Source organism: Oncorhynchus nerka, linkage group LG20 (assembly GCF_034236695.1).
Source record: "Oncorhynchus nerka isolate Pitt River linkage group LG20, Oner_Uvic_2.0, whole genome shotgun sequence".
Classification (NCBI taxonomy): Eukaryota; Metazoa; Chordata; class Actinopteri; order Salmoniformes; family Salmonidae; genus Oncorhynchus; species Oncorhynchus nerka.
This window is the reverse complement of record NC_088415.1, coordinates 53648959-53669547: the sequence shown is the minus strand read 5'-3', so window position 1 is coordinate 53669547 and position 20589 is coordinate 53648959. Positions and strand designations below refer to the sequence as shown.

The 20589-nt window shown below is 43.1% G+C and overlaps 1 protein-coding gene and 1 pseudogene across 2 annotated transcripts; one reads left to right on the top strand and one right to left on the bottom strand.

The window, feature by feature from the left end:
* Window positions 1–850: 850 nt before the first annotated feature.
* On the bottom strand, window positions 851–6660 carry LOC135563104 (protein lifeguard 3-like; annotated as a pseudogene).
* On the top strand, window positions 3907–19094 carry casp8 (caspase 8, apoptosis-related cysteine peptidase). Of its 2 annotated transcripts, none has more exons than XM_065005596.1 (11): window positions 3907–4140; window positions 9066–9225; window positions 9653–9843; window positions 9985–10090; window positions 15801–15930; window positions 16451–16567; window positions 16653–16765; window positions 16844–16958; window positions 17071–17198; window positions 17324–17594; window positions 18667–18780. In XM_065005596.1, the coding sequence occupies exons 2-11, from the start codon at window positions 9118–9120 to the stop codon at window positions 18690–18692; spliced, it is 1305 nt and encodes a 434-aa protein (XP_064861668.1). In that variant the 5' UTR covers window positions 3907–4140; window positions 9066–9117; the 3' UTR covers window positions 18693–18780. The 2 variants fall into 2 exon arrangements, with proteins under 2 accessions (XP_064861668.1, XP_029478905.1); XM_029623045.2 differs by having other exon boundaries at window positions 3908–4140; window positions 17324–17694; window positions 18667–19094.
* Window positions 19095–20589: the final 1495 nt, after the last annotated feature.

The following is a 20589-nucleotide window of genomic DNA, read 5'->3' as shown; positions in this document are numbered from 1 at the left end:
ATCAATGCAAACAACAATGTATCAGAAATACCATCAGTACAAACCTCAATATATCAGACATATATTATACATATTGTATATGTTATAGGAAGAAACACATGCTGATACAATTTAAGTGGTTCTGTTTGTACTACATCTACCTGTGTTTTATCCTCAGTACAATAGTAACGGTAATAGAATAAAAACATGACTCGGCATCAGTGGAGGCTGGTGAGGGGAGGACGGCCCATAATAATGGCTGGAATAGAGTCATTGGAATGATATCAAACACGTGGTGTCTAAAGTGCAAGCTCACATATGTGAAGGAGAGCACAATGACTGTGATGATGCCTGCCACCATGACAACGACCCCCAGTACACAACATAGGCTTGTGCATGAGGTGAGGTCCACACACATACGCACACACCACAAGAGGTTGGTGGCACCTTAATTGGGGGAGAACGGACTAATGGTAATGACTGCACCGGAATTGGTGGAATAGTATCAACCGCACGGTTTCTAGGTGTTTGATGACATTCCATTTGCGCCGTCCCGGCGGTCTGGAAGTAGAATACTGTGGTGATGATGCATACGATGCCCAGAGCCAGAAGCACTGCTTTAGTATCATAGAAACTACACACAGAGCAGAGACGCACACACGGCGACAGACAGACATGACTACCACACTGTGTGTCTGTCTCACCTGGATATGGTCCCTGTCATGTACAGTAGGACATGGCCAGTGTCTGTGCAACAGAAAACACAGATCCATATAAACCACAGCAGGCCAGCACAAACCACTAAAGTCCATCATCGACCAGTAAATACCATTGTAGACTATAGACTAGCCTGGACCAGTACAGAATAGTGCTAGTTACTTACAAAGGTGGGCAGCTGGAGGACTTTCCGTGGGAATTTCCTCCTAAAGACAGGCGAGTGGCTACGTTAAGGACAGCACTTTAATACAATAAAACTCTATTGTCAACTATATTGTAAACTATTATTAATTTTATGGTCAACTTTATTGTCATCTTCTAGAGGTGATGTTCTTTAAGAAAGAGACTCACCTGGGTCCTTTACGGCAGACCGGCAGAATGTGAGTGACGATATACACAGTGCTACAAAGGCATAGGTCAACACAGCTGTCAATCAAACAGCACAGCCAAGACATAGGCCAGCACAGCAGTCAATCCAACAACACTAAAAACATAGGTCAGTACAAAGGGATAGTACTTACAATGACAACCAGTAGACGGCTGGGTTTCTGATCACAAACCGCTTTACAGAGTCACTGCAGAGAAGAGTAACTCAGTTCAACACACGTGTGCAGTAACACAAAACCACTAATACACAGACATACCACAGTCATAGAAACACAAGCACTGCAACGAGTGTGACAGTGATGAGTAGCTGAGATGCCAGAATCATATACACCTAAGAGAAAGAGACAATATTATACTATATTATAAACTGGGTGGTTCGAGCCCTGAATGCTGATTGGCTGACAGCCGTGGTATATCAGACCGTATACCACAGGTATGACAAAACATGTATTTTTTACTGCTCTAATTACATTTGTAACCAGTTTATAATAGCAATATGCCACCTCAGGGTCTTGTGGTATATGGTCAATATACCACGGCTGAGGGCTGTATCCAGGCACTCCGCGTTGCGTCGTGCATACAGTAAGAACAGCCTTTAGATGTGGTATATTGGCCATATACAGTACCACACCCCTCGTGCCTTATTGTTTAATTATATCACCTTGTGTTTGTGTGTGCTTGCTTGTTGTGCTGTCTCACCTTTCGTATGAAGGCATGTCGCACTTTCAGACTGTTGAAACGGCCTGCCGCAAACCCCTCCCCATCGCCTGTGACATCAGCAGAAACCTCATTAATGACATTGTCAGTAACATCATCAGAACACAAGACTGGTGATCAACTACTCAAGTATAAACTTAAGTATCAAGGATTCATATTAATCTGTGCAAACGAGCTTATTTGAGAGTAAGAGAAAGCTCAGAATAAGCCCCAGCCAGGTGAGAGAGGAGGGTTCAGGCTTACCGCACAGTGCACTGGTTGGCATTGTAGGAGTAGTGATGCGGGGCATGGGTGGTATTGTGGGCTGGGCGTGATATCCTGGTGTTGGACCACCAAGGTGAGGCTGGCCTGGGTAGGTACCAATGGGGTACCCTGCAGGCTGACCGGGGTATGGAGGACCATGGGGACCAGAGGGGTAGGGGGCAGAAGGCTGGCCTGGTGGGGGACTTACATATATATAGGCCGGGAAGCCGTATGCAGGAGGAGGGGGGTAGTCACCACCTCGGGGGCCGTAGAGGTGGGTACTAGAGTCATCAAAAACCCGGGGGGAAGTCAGACCGCTGTATACTGTCTGACCCAGGAACCCCTTCCTAGGAAAACCGGCAACCCAGGGATCCCCTCCCAGGAAAACCGGTGACCCAGGGACCCCCCTCCCAGGAAAACCGGTGACCCAGGGACCCCCCTCCTAGGAAAACCGGCAACCCAGGGATCCCCTCCCAGGAAAACCGGTGACCCAGGGACCCCCCTCCTAGGAAAACCGGCAACCCAGGGATCCCCTCCCAGGAAAACCGGCAACCCAGGGATCCCCTCCTAGGAAAACCGGCAACCCAGGGATCCATTCCCAGAAAAACCGGTGACCCAGGGACCCCCCTCCCAGGAAAACCGGCAACCCAGGGATCCCCTCCCAGGAAAACCGGCAACCCAGGGATCCCCTCCTAGGAAAACCGGCAACCCAGGGATCCATTCCCAGAAAAACCGGTGACCCAGGGACCCCCCTCCCAGGAAAACCGGTGACCCAGGGACACCCCTCCCAGGAAAACCGGTGACCCAGGACCCCCCTCCCAGGAAAACCGGTGACCCAGGGACCCCCTCCTAGGAAAACCGGTGACCCAGGAACCCCCTCCTAGGAAAACCGGCTACCCAGGGATCCCCATCATATGTTAGAAAAACTTTATTTTTCACGTCTTGTCTTATCATCTGGTAAATGATCATGGCAAGGAGAAGTAATCTACATTAGAAAATAATAGATTTGGAAGATCGTTTTTTATGATTTTGACCTCCGCACATAGTTTGACCTCCGCACTTTGAGAAGCTCCACAGCTCATTAGTGGTGGTGAGTTAAGACAATCAGAAATACTATCAGACATCCCCAAATCATCACTTTTCGCACGAAAGTATCTTCATCTCTAGGAGACAGAACGCGTATCGTTCCTAAGCGGTATGACGGCTGTGTGGTCCCATTGTGTTTATACTTGCGTACTATTGTTTAAACAGATGAACGTGGTACCTTCAGGCGTTTGGAAATTGCTTCCAAGGATGAACCAGACTTGTGGAGGTCTACAATTTTTTCTGAGGTCTTGGCTGATTTCTTTTGATTTTCCCATGATGTCAAGCAAAGACGCACTGAGTTTGAAGGTAGGCTTTGAAATACATCCACAGGTACACCTCCAATTGACTCAAATGATGTCAATTAGCTTCTAAAGCCATGACATAATTTTCTGGAATTTTCCAATCTGTTTCAAGGCACAGTCAAGTTATTGTATGTCGACCTACTGGAATTGTGATACGGGGAATTTTAAGTGAAATAATCTGTCTGTATACAATTGTTGGAAAAAAATTACTTGTGTCATGCACAAAGTAGATGTCCTAACCGACTTGCCAAAACTATAGTTTGTTAACAAGAAATGGATTGGTTGAAAAACAAGTTTTAATGAATCCAGCCTAAGTGTATGTAAATTTCCGACTTCAACTGTACATACTACACCAAAGGCCCTATAATTAGCTGTCCATGTAACCAGAAAAGGGATGACGAGATTTTTGAGCATTTTATTCAATGCGTCATGTTACTGTACAACCACGCCCATTGTCATGACCTACTTCCTGACTCAAATGATAAAACCGTGGAGAAGAAGTCAAACCGAAAGAAAACAGGACAGCTCGAAGAGTGCGGTGGCAGTGGTAATTTAAAAAAATAAAAAATTATACATTTTGCGTACAGTTGAGTGAATTGGCTGTTCTCTCTATTTAGTCGTGTTTTATCTCATTGGCGTCTCATTAACTGACTACGTAGTTTCGTTAGTAGAAGAAGCCGGCGGGAAATACTCGCCCAGCCGACCCAAGGTGAGTTGTGTCTGCCTTTTAAAGTTTATTTTAAGTTCCTATCCATGACAACAGTCAAGTGCTGTATTACTGTTTAATTAGTTGATTTTATTTAACATGGTGTAGACATTTTTTGCATAGTATTTACAATTTCAAAAGTACAGAATAAACTATTCTGTCAGCAGCACAAATGATGACCTCACTTTATGTTAATCGGGGAACTTTCTAAATAAAAGCCCACATTTCAACACTGTTTTTATTTAACCTTTATTTAGCTAGGCAAGTCACTTAAGAACAAATTCTTATTTACAATGACTGCCTACCAAAAGTCCTCCTGTAGGGACATTAACTCATAAAAAAAAAAGATGTAGATTTTTAACCAATGGCCAATGTTCTACCTGTCTCTGCCTAAGTGGGGTGGGAAATACTCAGTTGGGTCTGTAGAATCTACAGATGGTGTTATTTCATGGGGGACTGTGGTCAAATGCCACGTTCACTTCATGTCAAATTAAAGTTATTTGTGTAAAGCTTCCTATTGTTTGATTCTGATACTTCCCAAGTGGGAAACTCGAGTTTCTGACTTCAAGTGAATGTGTCATAATTACCCAGGAGCACTTTATTTGTTTTTGAAAAAGTTTTATAGTCACATTTCCTTTTTAAAACTGTTCATTTATATATTTACCGCCTTTATACACGTAAAAAAAACAGCATTTGAATATTACATTTAAATTGTTAAGTACATGTTGTTAAAACCAGTAAAAACAACCATAAATAAAAGTACTTTTTCATGTAAAACATCCAAATCTGTAAAAGCCATTTAAAATGTGTATAAATGTTTTAACAAAAGTAAAACATTTTTTAAGACATGAAAACATAACTTTGTTAACCTGTCTTCGGTCCTTTGTACGGTCCTTATCAAACTCGCCTGCTCCGAATCGATTTCCGTCCTGTACGTCAGGGCCAGGAGCACTTTATACTCCTCCCATTCCATTGGCCACAACTAAGTTGTGGGGCGGCAGCGTAGCCTTGAGTTTAGAGCATTGGGAGGTGAAGATTATTTGATATTTCCCCCCACAAACCAATAAGTATCCCATATACAGTGTATTGCATTGCAGTGGGTGGAGTAAGTTGTCACCAATAAGTATCCCATATACAGTGTATTGCATTGCAGTGGGTGGAGTAAGTTGTCACCAATAAGTATCCCATATACAGTGTATTGCATTGCAGTGGGTGGAGTAAGTTGTCACCAATAAGTATCCCATATACAGTGTATTGCATTGCAGTGGATGGAGTAAGGTGTCACCAGCACTCTGTATTCAACCCGTTGCCCAACACAAGAGACCGATTTTAGGACGATTGAGTAATAACAATACCATGTATTTTATTAAGTGTATTTGTGTAAATATAGTGTTCACCAGTGGTTCTCAAACTTTTTATAGTCCCCTACTCCTTCAAACATTCAACCTCCAGCTGCGTACCCCCTCTAGCACCAGGGTCAGCACACTCTCAAATGTCATTTTTTGCCATCATTGTAAGCCTGACACACACACACTATACAATAAATGTATTAAACATAAGAACGAGTGAGTTTTTGTCACAACCTGGCTTGTGGGAGGTGACAAAGAGCTCTTATAGGACCAGGGCACAAATAATAATATATTAATAATCAGTCATTTTGCTGTTTATTTAGCCATCTTACATATAAAAGTTTTTATTTGTTCATTAAAAATTGTGAATAACTCACCACAGGTTAATGAGAAGGGTGTGCTTGAAAGGATGCTCATGCAATGTTGGGTTGTATTGGAGAGTCTCAGTCTTAAATAATTTTCCACAAACAGTCTGTGCCTGTTTTTAGTTTTCGTGCTAGTGAGGGCTGAGAATCCACTCTCACATAGGCACATGGTTGCAAAGGGCATCAGTGTCTTTTAACAGCGCAATGTGCCAAGGCAGGATACTCTGAGCGCAGCCCAATCCAGAAATCTGGCAGTGGCTTCTGATTTAAATTACATTTTCACAGAACTGCTTGATGCAATATTGATGAGGCTCTATTGTTCAGATATCTGTAAGTGGACTGGAGGAAGGGCATGAAAGAGATAACGAATCCAGTTGTTTGTGTCATCTGAAAGTACCTGCGTAATTACGCACCCAACTCACTCCGATGTTTCTCTATATCACATTTGACATTGTCCGTAAGCTTGAGTTCATTTGTTCACTTTGGACAATAGTTTTCAACATACCAGCATTTGTGTAAACTTTCAAAAGAAATGCTGGTAGAAATAATACTTTTATTTGTAATATTTTATGTCAAATAATCCATTTTTTTTTCAAAGGTGATGGCAATGCTGTGAAAAACAGTTGTACTGCACTAAAGTGCTGAATTCTTCGCTTACATCTGCAACAGAGTCTGAACATCAGACAGGATGGAATTGTTTCAATCCATGCAATGGCTAATACTACTATAGTTTTCAGGAGTTTCAGGCTGCTTACCACGCTCTCCCAAAATACATCACACAGGAGGATCCTCTTGATGGGGCTGTCCATATCGGCAGACTGTGATATTGCCATTTCTTGGAGAGACTCCTTGCTGCTATAACTTGACGACCCTTCATAAACCTAACCATTTCCTTGGCTCTCTCGTAGAGCGTATCCATTGTTTTCAGTGTCATGATGTCCTTGAGGAGCAGATTCCATGCATGAGCAGCACATGCAATGGGTGTGATGGGAGGGTAGAACTCCTCCACTTTAGAAAGCGTTCATGTTCGCAGCATTGTCTGTCACCAGTGCAAATACCTCCTGTGGTCCAAGGTCATTGATGGCTGCCTTCGGCTCATCTGCAATGTAGACACCAGTGTGTCTGTTGTCCCTTGTGTCTGTGCTCTTGTAGAATACTGGTTGAGGGGTGGGGTTGATGTAGTCAATTATTCCTTTCCTGCAAACATTCAACCTCCCATCAGAGATGATTGCAACACAGTCTGCTTTCTCTATGATTTGCTTGGCCTTCACTTGAACTCTGCATCCAGCAAATGAGTAGATAATCTGGTTAGTCTGGTTGGAGGGGTGTATGCTGGGCGAACAACATTCAGAAATCTCTTCCAATACACGTTGCCTGTGAGCATCAGAGGTGAACCAGTTGCATACACAGCTCGAGCAAGAAATTAATCCGCATTTCTCGGACTACGTTCCGCAATTGAGTCAAAAAAAACTTCTGATTCCAGGAGGACCATGAGCTGTTGCTATCGATAAGGTGTCTGATTCATCATTTTCACCTCGAATAGAAGTAGAGGGACTTTTGTCAGAGGTTGTGAGTGTTGAGGGAACTTTATGCACTTGGCCAGATGATTCTGCATCTTTGTTGCATTCTTCACATATGATTTGGCACAGTATTTGCAAATGTACGCTGCTTTTCCTTGTACATTAGCTGCAGTGAAATGTCTCCACACATCAGGTAGTGCCCGTGGCATTTTCCTGTAGATAAGAAAAAAAAAATGGGTAATAAATAAATAAATAGTTAAGCAGTTAGATTAAACAACTCCTTTGTAAGATAAATGTTTATCATGAAACATGTATGGAAACAGGTGAATTAATACTCCTCAGTTAGCAGGCTCAAGCAAGCTAAAACCCGCATGGAAGCAAAAACTAACTAGCAGAAATTGTTAAATTAGAAATAATTTAAACACACTATTTACTAGTTAACAAAAAATAATGTATGTCATATAAAATATATTCACCCCACCCAGTATTGTAATCAAAACTTTCCAGAAAGTGTGTAGTCCTTGACTCAGACAGTGTAATAGTGTGGGCTCAACAGCATCTCAATAGTGTGTAAGATCCTGAGAATCGGCTGTACATGTGATGGAAGAGTGCATGGTCTAACATGCTCACCACACCGCATAAATTTACACATACATGTTATTCAATCATTGTACCCACACTGCTCGTGAGTGTCTGCGTAGCTGGGCGCTAAAATAGATCTTGGTTCTATTTGTGATGCTCAAGGCGCTGCAAGTCCTGCCTCTCAAATCTCCTCATTGGTTTTTAGGCGCATATAGCCACGTGGGTGATTGAAAGATGGAACTGAGTAGAGGATCTTGTGCATTTCAGGTATAATAACAATCCAATGTTTATATCCCAGGACAAATTAGCTAGCAACAGCAAGCTCACTAGCTAAATTGTCATAAATGTTTCAGACTTTTCGAACTGCCCCCAAATGAATATAAATGGTTCAGACTTTATTTCAACCTGCATGTCCTGATCGCATCTGGTGTGGGGAGACAAAATCAACATGCGTGCAATGACGCACGCAGACACGCGTGCAGTCTGGTCGGCATGTAAGGAGAGCATAATGCCCCAGTACAGTGATTGGGGACATTGCCCAGTGTAGGATGCCATCTTTCGGATGGGATGTAAATGGGTGTCCTGACTATCTGTGGTAACTAACGATTCGGTGGCACTTATCGTAAGAGTAAAGGTGTTAACACCGGTGTCCTGGCCAAATTTCTAATCTGGCCCTCATACCATCGTGGCCACCTAATCATCCCCAGCTTCCCATTGGCTCATTCTTCTGTTTCTTCCACCTGTAACTATTCCCCAGGTGGTTGCTGTAAATTACAATCTGTTATCGGTCAACTTGCCTGGTAAAATAAAAATATCTATGACTAGGAAAAACCTAATCAGGTAATGATGGAAAAACACACATGTTGACATCCTATTTATAAAACCATATGAGCTCACCTCTCCTTCATTCATACATCCTACACTGTTGACTGTGGCCTGTGGGTTTCTCATTCTGTCACCCAGGAGTTTATATATAGAGACTGGTCACTTCTCATAGCCCTTTAGGAATCCTTCCTCCTGGTCATCTCCTCATACCTGACCCAGCAATAATGGACCAACATGTTGGACTTACAAACCTCCTCTACTTTATTCTCCCCCCCGCTCTCTCATAGCCCTGTGCAAGTGGATGTTGCAGTGCAGTCTGGTCAGGGGATCCAGTGTGTGATGGACCTGCGCCTGCTGTCTCGTATCGATGAGGAGCTGGACTCCTCTGAGGTGGCTGCCCTGTGCTTCCTGTGCAGAGATGTGCTCAATAGGAAACGCCTGGAGACGGTGAGGGATAGGGACCACATACAGAGGGCTAAGATCGAGATGAATGGCTAATACTAACCTCCTTTGAAGTGATTGGATGATGTATATTAGGATTGTGGTTAGGATAGCGCATCCTAGCGCACTATGGAGTTTATGCCATATTGCTATGCAATCCTTTCAGATGTTACAATTGCCAAATGGAAACTGGTGAAAGGTGTAACCAATACCATACATTTGAATTGAATTTGGGTATAAAAAATATAAAAAACACAATGTACATTGTATCCCCAGAGCATGTTTTAATTAAAACGCTTGTTTTCAAAGTGGTCCATGGCTATAGAGTTTCCTATCATTATATTTCCCATCAGTCCATTCCTTTTATATCAGTGAAAGCAAGTGTAGAGAATTGGAACGCAACACCGTCTAATCCTTTGTGGGCTGGCTCCAGGTGGCGGATGGGCGTGGCCTGTTCCTGAGGCTGCAGGAGAAAAGCCTGCTGAAGGACCACTACTTCCTGTCCCAACTCCTCTCTGTCATTGGTCGACTGGACCTTCACCGCCTCCTGGAGACCGACAGCAGACAGCCGGAGCAAACGGCCCACACCCAGACAGACTCATGCCCTGCCCTCTCACAGTACAGGTGAGCACAGGGGGGGGGGACCACAATGGACCACATACCACAATGGACCACATAGCACAGCATCACTGAACAGCTGGACATTCTGGTAATTCACTGGTTGCATTATGTCTTTGTCTTTCTTTCACTCTCTCTCTCTCTCAGGAGGATGTTGTATAAGGTCTCAGAAGATGTAACTAAGGAGAATCTCACTAAGATGAAGTTTTTGCTGAGTGACAAACTGCCCAGAGGACGACTGGATCCCTGCACTGTGAGAACACCTACATGCACACACTCATTTGCAAATGCACACTAGAAAATTTGAGCCCGGTCCGACCTAGCCCGAGCCCTACCCGAGTCCAACATCACATACATGGAATGAATCCAAGATGGCGTAGCAGTCAGATGTCTTTGTCTTGTCCCATGTACATATCTTTAAAAAAATATTTTTCTTCGCATTCTTTTTAATATTATTCCTAAACCTCTACTTCAAAATACTCTCCTGCGACCCGCCTCACCCAATGTGGTGTGGGTCTGCTAACTGCTAGCTTGCTAGCCCTGGCCTGCTTGCTAACTGTCTGAATCGCCGTGTCCCCAGCCAGCCCAACCACTCACTGGACCCATCCGATTCACTTGGCTGCGCATGCCTCTCCCTAATATCAATATGCCTTATCCATTTCTGTCCTGGTTAGTGATTACTGTCTTATTTCACTGTAGAGTCTCTAGCCCTGCTCAATATGCCTTAACTAACCATGTTATTCCACCTCCCACATATGCGATGACATCACCTGGTTTAAACGTCTCTAGAGACTATCTCTCTCATCATTACTCAATGCCTAGGTTTACCTCCAATGTACTCTCTTCCTAGCATACCTTTGTCTGTACATTATGCCTTGAATCTATGCTATCGTGCCCAGAAACCTGCTCCTTTTACTCTCTGTTCCGAACATGTAGGCGGCCAGTTCTTATAGCCTTTAGCCGTACCCTTATCCTACTTCTCCTCTGTTCCTCTGGTGATGTAGAGGTTAATCCAGGACCTGCAGTGCCTAGCTCCACTCCTACTCCCCAGGTGCTCTCATTTGTTGACTTCTGTAACTGTAAAAGCCTTGGTTTCATGCATGTTAACATTAGAAGCCTACTCCCTAAGTTTGTTTTAGCACATTCTGCCAATGTCTTAGCTGTGTCTGAAACCTGGCTTAGGAAAACCACCAAAAACCCTGAAATGTCCATCCCTAACTATAACATTTCCACCAAGATAGAACTGCCAAAGGGGGCGGCGTTGCACTCTACTGCAGAGATCTGTCTTACTATCCAGGTCTGTACCAAAACAATTCGAGCTTCTACTTCTAAAAATGCACCTTTCCAGAAACAAGTCTCTCACCGCTGCCGCTTGCTATAGACCACCCTCTGCCCCAGCTGTGCCATGGACACCATATGTGAATTGATTACCCCCCCATCTATCTTCTGAGCTCGTGCTGCTAGGTGACCTAAACTGGGACATGCTCAACACCCCAGCCATCCTACAATCTAAGCTTGATGCCCTCAATCTCACACAAATTATCAATGAACCTACCAGGTACAACCCCAAATCTGTGAACATGGGCACCCTCATAGATATCATTCTAACTAACTCGCCCTCCAAATACACCTTTAAATTTAAAACCAGGAATAGATATAGCCCTTGGTTCACTCCAGACCTGTCTGCCCTTAACCAGCACAAAAACATCCTGTGGCGTTCTGCATTGGCATCGAATAGCCCCCATGATATGCAATTTTTCAGGGAAGTTCGGAACCAATATACACAGGCAGTTAGGAAATCTAAGGCTAGCTTTTTCAAACAGAAATTTGCATCCTGTAGTACAAACTCAAAAAAAGTTCTGGGACACAAAAGTCCATATAGAATAAGAGCACCTCCTCCCAGCTGCCCACAGCACTGAGGCTAGGAAACACTGTCACTACTGATAAATCCACATTAATTGAGAATTTCAAGAAGCATTTGTCAACAGCCCTGCGCTTCCCACAGCAACTCGCCCTAACCTCCCCCACTTCTCCTTCACCCAAATCCAGATAGCTGATGTTCTGAAAGAGCTGCAAAATCTGGACCCCCTACAAATCAGCCGGGCTAAACAATCTGGACCCTCTTTCTAAAATTATCTGCCAAAATTGTTGCAACTCCTATTACTAGCCTGTTCAACCTCTTTTGTGTCATCTGAGATTGCCATAGATTGGAAAGCTGCCGCGGTCATCCCCCTCTTCAAAGGGGGAGACACTCTAGACCCAAACTGCTACAGACCTACAGTGGGGCAAAAAACTATTTAGTCAGCCACCAATTATGCAAGTTCTCCCACTTAAAAAGATGAGAGAGGCCTGTAATTGTCATCATAGGTACACTTCAAATATGACAGACAAAATGAGAAAAAAAAATCCAGAAGATCACATTGAGGGATTTTTAATGAATTTATTTGCAAATTATGGTGGAAAATAAGTATTTGGTCAATAACAAAAGTTTATATACCCTTTGTTGGCAATGACAGAGGTCAAACGTTTTCTGTAAGTCTTCACAAGGTTTTCACACACTGTTGCTGGTATTTTGGCCCATTCCTCCATGCAGATCTCCTCTAGAGCAGTGATGTATTGGGGCTGTTGCTGGGCAACACGGACTTTCAACTCCCTCAAGATTTTCTATGGGGTTGAGATCTGGAGACTGGCTAGGCCACTCCAGGACCTTGAAATGCTTCTTATGAAGCTTCCACTCCTTCGTTGCCCGGGCGGTGTGTTTGGGATCATTGTCATGCTGAAAGACCCAGCCACGTTTCATCTTCAATGCCCTTGCTGATGGAAGGAGGTTTTCACTCACTGTATATATATCCTTCGTTGCCCGGGCGGTGTGTTTGGGATCATTGTCATGCTGAAAGACCCAGCCACGTTTCATCTTCAATGCCCTTGCTGATGGAAGGAGGTTTTCACTCACTGTATATCTATTCTACCCTGACTTTCTAAGGTGTTTGAAAGCCAAGTTAACAAACAGATTACAGACCATTTAGAATCTGACCGTACCTTCTCCGCTATGCAATCTGGTTTCAGAGCTGGTCATGGGTGCACCTCAACCACGCTCAAGGTCCTAAATGTTATCATAACCGCCATCGATAAGAAACATTACTACTCTGGACAGTTCTGACTTAGAATATGTGGACAACTACAAATACCTAGGTGTCCGGTTAGACTGTAAACTCTCCTTCCAGACTCATATTAAACATCTCCAATCCGAAATTAAATCTAGAATCGGCTTCCTATTTCGCAACAAAGCATCCTTCACTCATGCTGCCAAACATACCCTTGTAAATCTGACCATCCTACTGATCCTCGACTTCGGCAATGTCATTTACAAAATAGCCTCCAACACCCTACTAAACAAATTGGATGCAGTCTAGCACAGCGCCATCCGTTTTGTCACCAAAACCCCATATACTACCCACCACTGCGACCTGTATGCTCTCGTTGGCTGGCCCTCGCTTCATTCTCGTCGCCAAACCCAATGGCTCCAGGTCATCTGTAAGTCTCTGCTAGGTAAAGCCCCGCCTTATCTCAGCTCACTGGTCACCATAGCAGCACCCACCCGTAGCACACGCTCATGCAGGAATATCTCACTTGTCACCCCCAAAGCCAGTTCTTCCTTTGGCCGCTTCTCCTTCTAGTTCTCTGCTGCCAATGACTGGAACGAACTGCAAAAATCTCTGAAGCTGGAGACTCTTACCTCCCTCACCAGCTGTCAGAGCAGCTCACAGGTCACTACACCTGTACATAGCTCATATGTAAATAGCCCATCCAATCTACCTCATCCCAATACTGTATTTATTTATTTTTCTCCTTTGCACCCCAGTATCTCTACTTGCACGTTCGTCTTCTGCACAACCTATTTTAGTGTTTAGTTGCTATATTGTAATTACTTTGCCACCATAGCCTATGTATTGCCTTTACCTCTCTTATCCTACCCCATTTGCACATGTTGTCAATAGATTTTTCTACTGTATTATTGATTGTATGTTTGTTTATTCCATGTGTAACTCTGTTGTATGTGTCGAACTGCTTTGTATTATCTTGGCCAGGTCGCAGTTGCAAATGAGAACTTGTTCTCAACTAGCCTACCTGGTTAAATAAAGGTGAAATAAATACATTTATATTTTTAAATTCGATTTCTAGAAAAGATAACGTTGCCATTTCACCAGTAGGCTATATTGACTGTTGAGAACAATGTGGTTGAGGCGGCAGCAGCATGGGAAGACAAGGAAGCATATTTTCTCAGAACTCTCCGTTGAATGCATCTTGACTTTATAAAATATCCATAGTTTAAGAAATTAGATCTTGCTGCTGTTGCCCGTTTTTTGAGTGTTTGTTTACTACTGATTACAGTAATCCGATGCGATATCAATTGAGCTCCAAGCTTCACGCAACCGCAACATGTATAAAGCAATTGCATTTTATGAATGCAACTGTTTTTAAAAGGCTTTACAACGTGATTTCATTAGAAAAGACTGTGATTTCTTAATTTATTTTGTGTTTACATTGATCTAAACGGTCAAATGACCGTTGATTTTTTTTTAAATCCAACACCCATTTAGCACAGAATAAGCACGTGTCTCTTCCTCCTCCTTTTTGGTCTTGTATTTTTCTTCTTGATCTATTTGATTCTAGAGCCTAGAATAATTAAACAAACAAACACCGTAAAACTTTAATTAAGCGCAGTCTCAAATAGCCCCCTGTCCCTTTTTAATAGCCGGGCAACGGCACCTGTTTCAAATAAACGCTGGTCTAACTGAATTTCTTACGAGGTTACCATTAATTGTTTTACGAGATTTGTTTGATTTGTTAAATTTCCATAATTTGAGTCAATACTGAATTATTTACTCCTCCGTTTTTTATTGCCAGTAAGAAACTGCTAGCCGTTGGCTCCTAACAGCTGAGAACTGCAGGCTAACTGGCAAGCACAAACATAGTCAACAACTTCAGGTGTACTGTGACCCCCATAAATCGTCCAATCGCCACCTAGTGGCGAAAGTAAGAACTGACAAATGCACAGTCAAAGAAGATAATTATTCTGCCAAGGAAAATTATTGATATTAATATAAAAAAATGTAGGCATACTAAGACAAAAGAAACGTGACCTAGTGTGTACATGATTACACAGTGTAGGAATTGAAGAATTGTTTAAAATGCTGGAAGTGAAATCTGGAATTATACAGTTACCTAAGCAAAAAGATATTAAAGATATTTTCTACTGAACATCCATCATTTGAATAATTGCTCAAAAGCCCCATGTTGTGGATGCATGTTATTCTGAAATAACTGCATCAAGCCTAGGCCTGATTAGGAAAACATTTGGATCAGTTATGGGTCTCCTTTCAATAGTTTTACAAGGAAGGCCCATTAGCGGTGCAGTCATAGGGTGTATATAAGTTAGGATGTGTCGGCTTCTCCTGATTCTAAGATGCGCAGCTTGTCTAGGTCTCGTGGCTCATCATTCTCCTGAGTGCGCTCCAGCCTTTTCGCATCACAATTTGAAAACGTTTCAGTCATCAGAAAAATATGTTTAATCATGGCCACATGTCTCATACCCAGCCAATCTTGTAATCCTGGTGCCGATAGTGGCTACTGCTACGACGAGAGCAGTAGTAGTAAAAGGTTTGCAGCAAGCCCGAACCCCGCCCGGACCGAATCAATTCTCAGAAATTCAGACCCAGCCTGTTAAAGGCCCGTCGGGTTCGGGCTGAAAATGGGAATCTCACCGTACTTCTATGGTTGCGTTTACACAGGCAGCCCAATTCTGATTTTTTTTTTTCACTAATTGGTCTTTTGTCCAATCAGATCAGCTTTTGCCCGTAAGTGGGCAAAATATCAGAATTGGGCTGCCTTTTTGTAAACGCAGCCTAACACACACACACACACAATTACACTCTCTCTCGCTTTCTCTTTCTTCCCCATAGACGGCTCTGGAGGTGCTGTGTGAGATGGAGAGGCAGGAGCTGCTGACAGAGGACAGACTGGATGAGCTACAGAGGATACTGGAGGAGTGTGACACACAGCTGGCCCACACAGTACGGCAGCATAGAGAAGGTACATATTGACACACAGCTGGCCCACACAGTACGGCAGCATAGAGAAGGTACATATTGACACACAGCTGGCCCACACAGTACGGCAGCATAGAGAAGGTACATATTGACACACAGCTGGCCCACACAGTACGGCAGCATAGAGAAGGTACATATTGACACACAGCTGGCCCACACAGTACGGCAGCATAGAGAAGGTACATATTGACACACAGCTGGCCCACACAGTACGGCAACATAGAGATGGTACATATTGACACACAGTACGGCAGCATAGAGAAGGTACATATTGACACACAGCTGGCCCACACAGTACGGCAGCATAGAGAAGGTACATATTGACACACAGCTGGCCCACACAGTACGGCAGCATAGAGAAGGTACATATTGACACACCTGGCTAGCCGGTACAAGTCACTCTCACTGTTCTCTCTTCTCTCTCACACCACTCTCTTGCGCTGATTTGATAGTTCAGTATATTAAAATATAGTTATTTGTTTCATGTGGTTGCTGTTTTTCAGCAAGGGGCAGTGTGTCACGGCAGGAGTACTCTGTTCAGCCAATCAGCAACCAGGAACAGCAACTCAGCTCCCCTCAGTCACTACAGAGCCTGTCTATATCAGAGACACGGCCCAACTGTAAGTCTCACACACACACACACACACACAGACACACACACACACACACAGGTAGTTGAAGTGTGTTCTTGTCCATTGTCCACAGGTGAACGTGGGCAACGCATAAGGTTGTACTCTGATGCAATGACGGAAACTCAGCCTGGGTCTGGGCCTGACCAGGTGACTACTTCACCGACGCAATCCTGGAAGACCTCTGAGGTTAGACAGTGGGATAGAATCTAACATTTGGTTGATTTTTGTCCATGGTGGTAACTCCTGTGTCTGTTTGCCCAACAGATGGAGCACTATTCCATGACCTGTAATCCTCGGGGGACGTGCTTAATCATCAATAACTACCACTTCATGGGATTTTCAGGTCTGACAGACAGACCAGGAACTGAGCAGGACGAGAGTAGGCATGCTCGCTCATTGGTTGATATTATGAGCCTGATCTCATTCAGTGAAGCCAATTGGCCAACCTGGATGTTAAATTCTCCCATCTGTCTCTCTGTCTCTGTGTGTAGAGGCTCTGCATAATGTGTTCTCCAGGTTGGGGTTTAAAGTGGAAGTGTGTAGCGACCTGACAGAGAAGACCATGTTGGGTGCGGTAGAGGAGCTTGGAGGGCGGAGTCACATACAGGCAGACGCTCTGGTGAGTAGTGAGGTCATAATTCTCCAGTCTCTTCAGGAGGTACAGTAGCTCTACTCTTGAAGCCCAATTGGACTCCAATTAATTAAAGTAGGTTGAACTACTCTAATCCCTGTGCCTGGTCCTAGGTGGTGTGTGTGCTGTCCCATGGGGAGAAGGGTTGTGTGTTTGGGACAGATGGGGGGGAGGTGCCCATTCGCTCCCTCACACAACCCTTCACCAGCAAGCAGTGCCCTTCTCTGATGGGCAAACCCAAACTGTTCTTCATCCAGGCCTGCCAGGGGAAGGGCTTCCAGCAAGGGGCCCTATTCATCCCCTCCATAAGGCAGAGCGAGGGGCGGTATGAGGCAGACGCCGGCGCCATCGAGTCCATCCCCTGGGATGCAGACTTCCTGATCGGTATGGCAACAGTAGAGGAGTGCAAGTCATTCCGAAACACTAAGGAAGGTTCCATCTACATCCAGGAGCTCTGCAAACAGCTGGAGTGGGGAGCGGACAGGTGAATTAGAAGGGAAGCGGGTTAGGTTTGGCATTAACCATAGAGATTTATTAAGATCATTACATAGAAATTACCCATTTTTGGGATGTTGCCATTGAGGGATTCCACCATTTTAAAGGCCCAATGCAGCTGTTTTTATATCAATATCAAATCATTTCTGGGTAACAATTAAGTACCTTACTGTAATAGTTTTTCATATTTTTTGTTGTGCTTTTTAGAAAACTTTCTCAAGACAGAATTTTGCTCGGATTGTCTGGGAATGGTCTGAGTAGGGAGGGGGAAACTTAAAACTAGCTCTTATTGACAGATTTGGAACTCTCTTCGTTATTAGTCTATAAACCAATTTACTGCCTTGTAATGTCACCAGGCAAACCCAAACTTAATTTTGACTACACTTTAAATAGTCAACTGGGTGGGAATTTGTACGGGTTGGGAGCGATCGGCCAATGATCAGACCCTTATTGTCTTCTTCAAATTGGTTTGTTTAGTTTGTAAATGGCTTTAAGCTATATGACCACCATCTAGTGGTCACAAATTCATTTCACATAAGATTTGGTTCAAGACTCCAGCACTGCAGGTGGCCATATAAGCTTGCCACTTTTTTCATACATCAAAAGAAGAAATGTGACTATTTTAAAATGGAGATAGCCTCAATGACGCTGCCCATGCAGTCACAGACACCATGATGGCAGATACAAGGTTGTTATCGCTGGGCTCCCGAGTGGCATGGTGGTCTAAGTCACTGCATCTCGGTGCTTGAGGCATCACCACAGACACGCTGGTTCGAATCCAGGTTGTATCACAACCGGCCATGATTGGGAGTCCCATAGGGTGGCGCACAATTGGCCCAACGTCTTCTGGGTTTGACCATCATTGTAAATAAGAATTTGTTCTTAAATAAAGGTTAAAAACATACATCTCTATAACAGGTGAGAGATGTATTGTGATGTGTATTTCCTGTTTCCTGTGTAGAGGGGAGGATATTCTGTCGGTGCTGACGCGTGTGAATCGTGAGGTCAGCAGAGGAGTGTATAGAGACTCCAAACAGATGCCCGAGCCCAAGTACACCCTCACCAAGAAACTCTTCCTCCCCTACTTCTGAAACACCTCTGGTTGGCTGACTTAAAGCGCCAAATCTTGTCCCTCCTTCTGGATGGAGACACTTCAGAAAGGCTGTCATGTCTAAACAGTAAGCTGTCACTCTCAGGAACCCTACCACAGCAGCCTCTACTGTGGCCCATCTCCCATAAGACAGTGTGTTGAACATTGGTTGGCATGTCTGATTTCCTGAAAGATGTTTCAAACTCATGAGATTTTAATAAATTTTTCCATTAAATGCTGGAAATTGTGGAATGTTTTCTTTATCTGTAATAAATGTGTTCTGGAGATGATCAGTAAAATGGGTGTCTATTTTTCTACTAGCCATGTTTCACATTTTTAAAGTTCAACAAGATGTCTCTAATTCTGAGGAGAATGTGATTTAATAAGCCTTCAGCAACCAACCTTTGATTAAAATATTTATTTCCAGGTATAAAATATGTTAAGGTGAAAGGCAGGTAAGAACATGATTGTAAAAAATTACCCAAATTAGGAAAGATCAAATCACAACATGCAATAAAGTCAAGCTTAAGCAATGTGTTGATATCGATTACTTTGTTCTTGCTATGAGAATCCACTTGTTTACAAAGAATGGTGATCCTGAACTCTTCACATATCAAATATATTATTAGTTTGGTTAAATCTAGCCAGTCTACTTGATCGAGATGCAGCAATGCCCCTGGACTTTTGCAAGCTCCTAGTTCCCAGTGGGAAATTTCATTTAACCAACACTCCAAGTGGCAAACTCAAATCTTGTTGCCAAATTGTGATGTATCACCACTGACTTTTTACCTTTTGAACCAAAAGATGACAACAAATCTGTGTTGGACAATTACAACCTTACCAAGATGGAGAATGTAGCCAGTTTGACCATATGTCAATGTTAAGCAAGCTAGCTAACTTTATTATTAGCAATGTTAGCTAGCTCACCACCAGTTTGCAAATCAGAATGCAATAATGCATTAGTTTATGATTAGTCAGGGGACTTGCTCACTGCGAGCTAATATATTTTATGGTAATATTGTTCTAGCCTTTATCTGGACAAGTCCTTGGTTTACACCTGACTGTGTAGACTGGAGTTCCGAATAACACTGTTATTCTGTAGAATGTGGTCAGTTTTGCATTGTCAGCTCTTTCCTACTCAACATCTGCTTTGTTAGGTCATTACCATGTAAGAATATTTATGCCTCCTCCAGAGCATTGTTTTTCAAATGGTTTGGCCTCATCTCTAAAATACAACCTGGAAAACTATTTCAATGCTATATTGATAGTAAATGTTACAATTACAGGGAAAAACATTCCCACCTCTTTCATTGTCAATAATAACATTTTGCCCATATACTTTAAGAATGTTAATAAACTCACTAGTTTGAGACTACAAAAATCAACCAAAATAGCGCTGCTAATAGCGTTAATATTGAAAATACTGTGATGAAGAAAACATTTTCAGAGATTACAAATACACTATGCAGAAATCGTTCCGCCATTTCCTGGTTGCTAAACCTCATAGTTAGCCTAATTTCAGTTTATGTGACAAAATAAGATAGAGAATCATTGTACCATCTAAACCACTGAAATATATTTTATATCTATATTATTGTTGTTTCAGGTCTTTGAAGATTGTGTACAGAACCGAAAGTAAAAGACCTAACAAAAGAAATGAAGACCGGGAAGCATAGAAATAGCGCACATAGAACAGATCTACTGCTTTATACTTGCTTTCAAGTAGAATGATAGATCTATAACACATTTCTATGTGAATTTGGTCAGGTCACCCAAAAAGTGAGGTATTGCCAC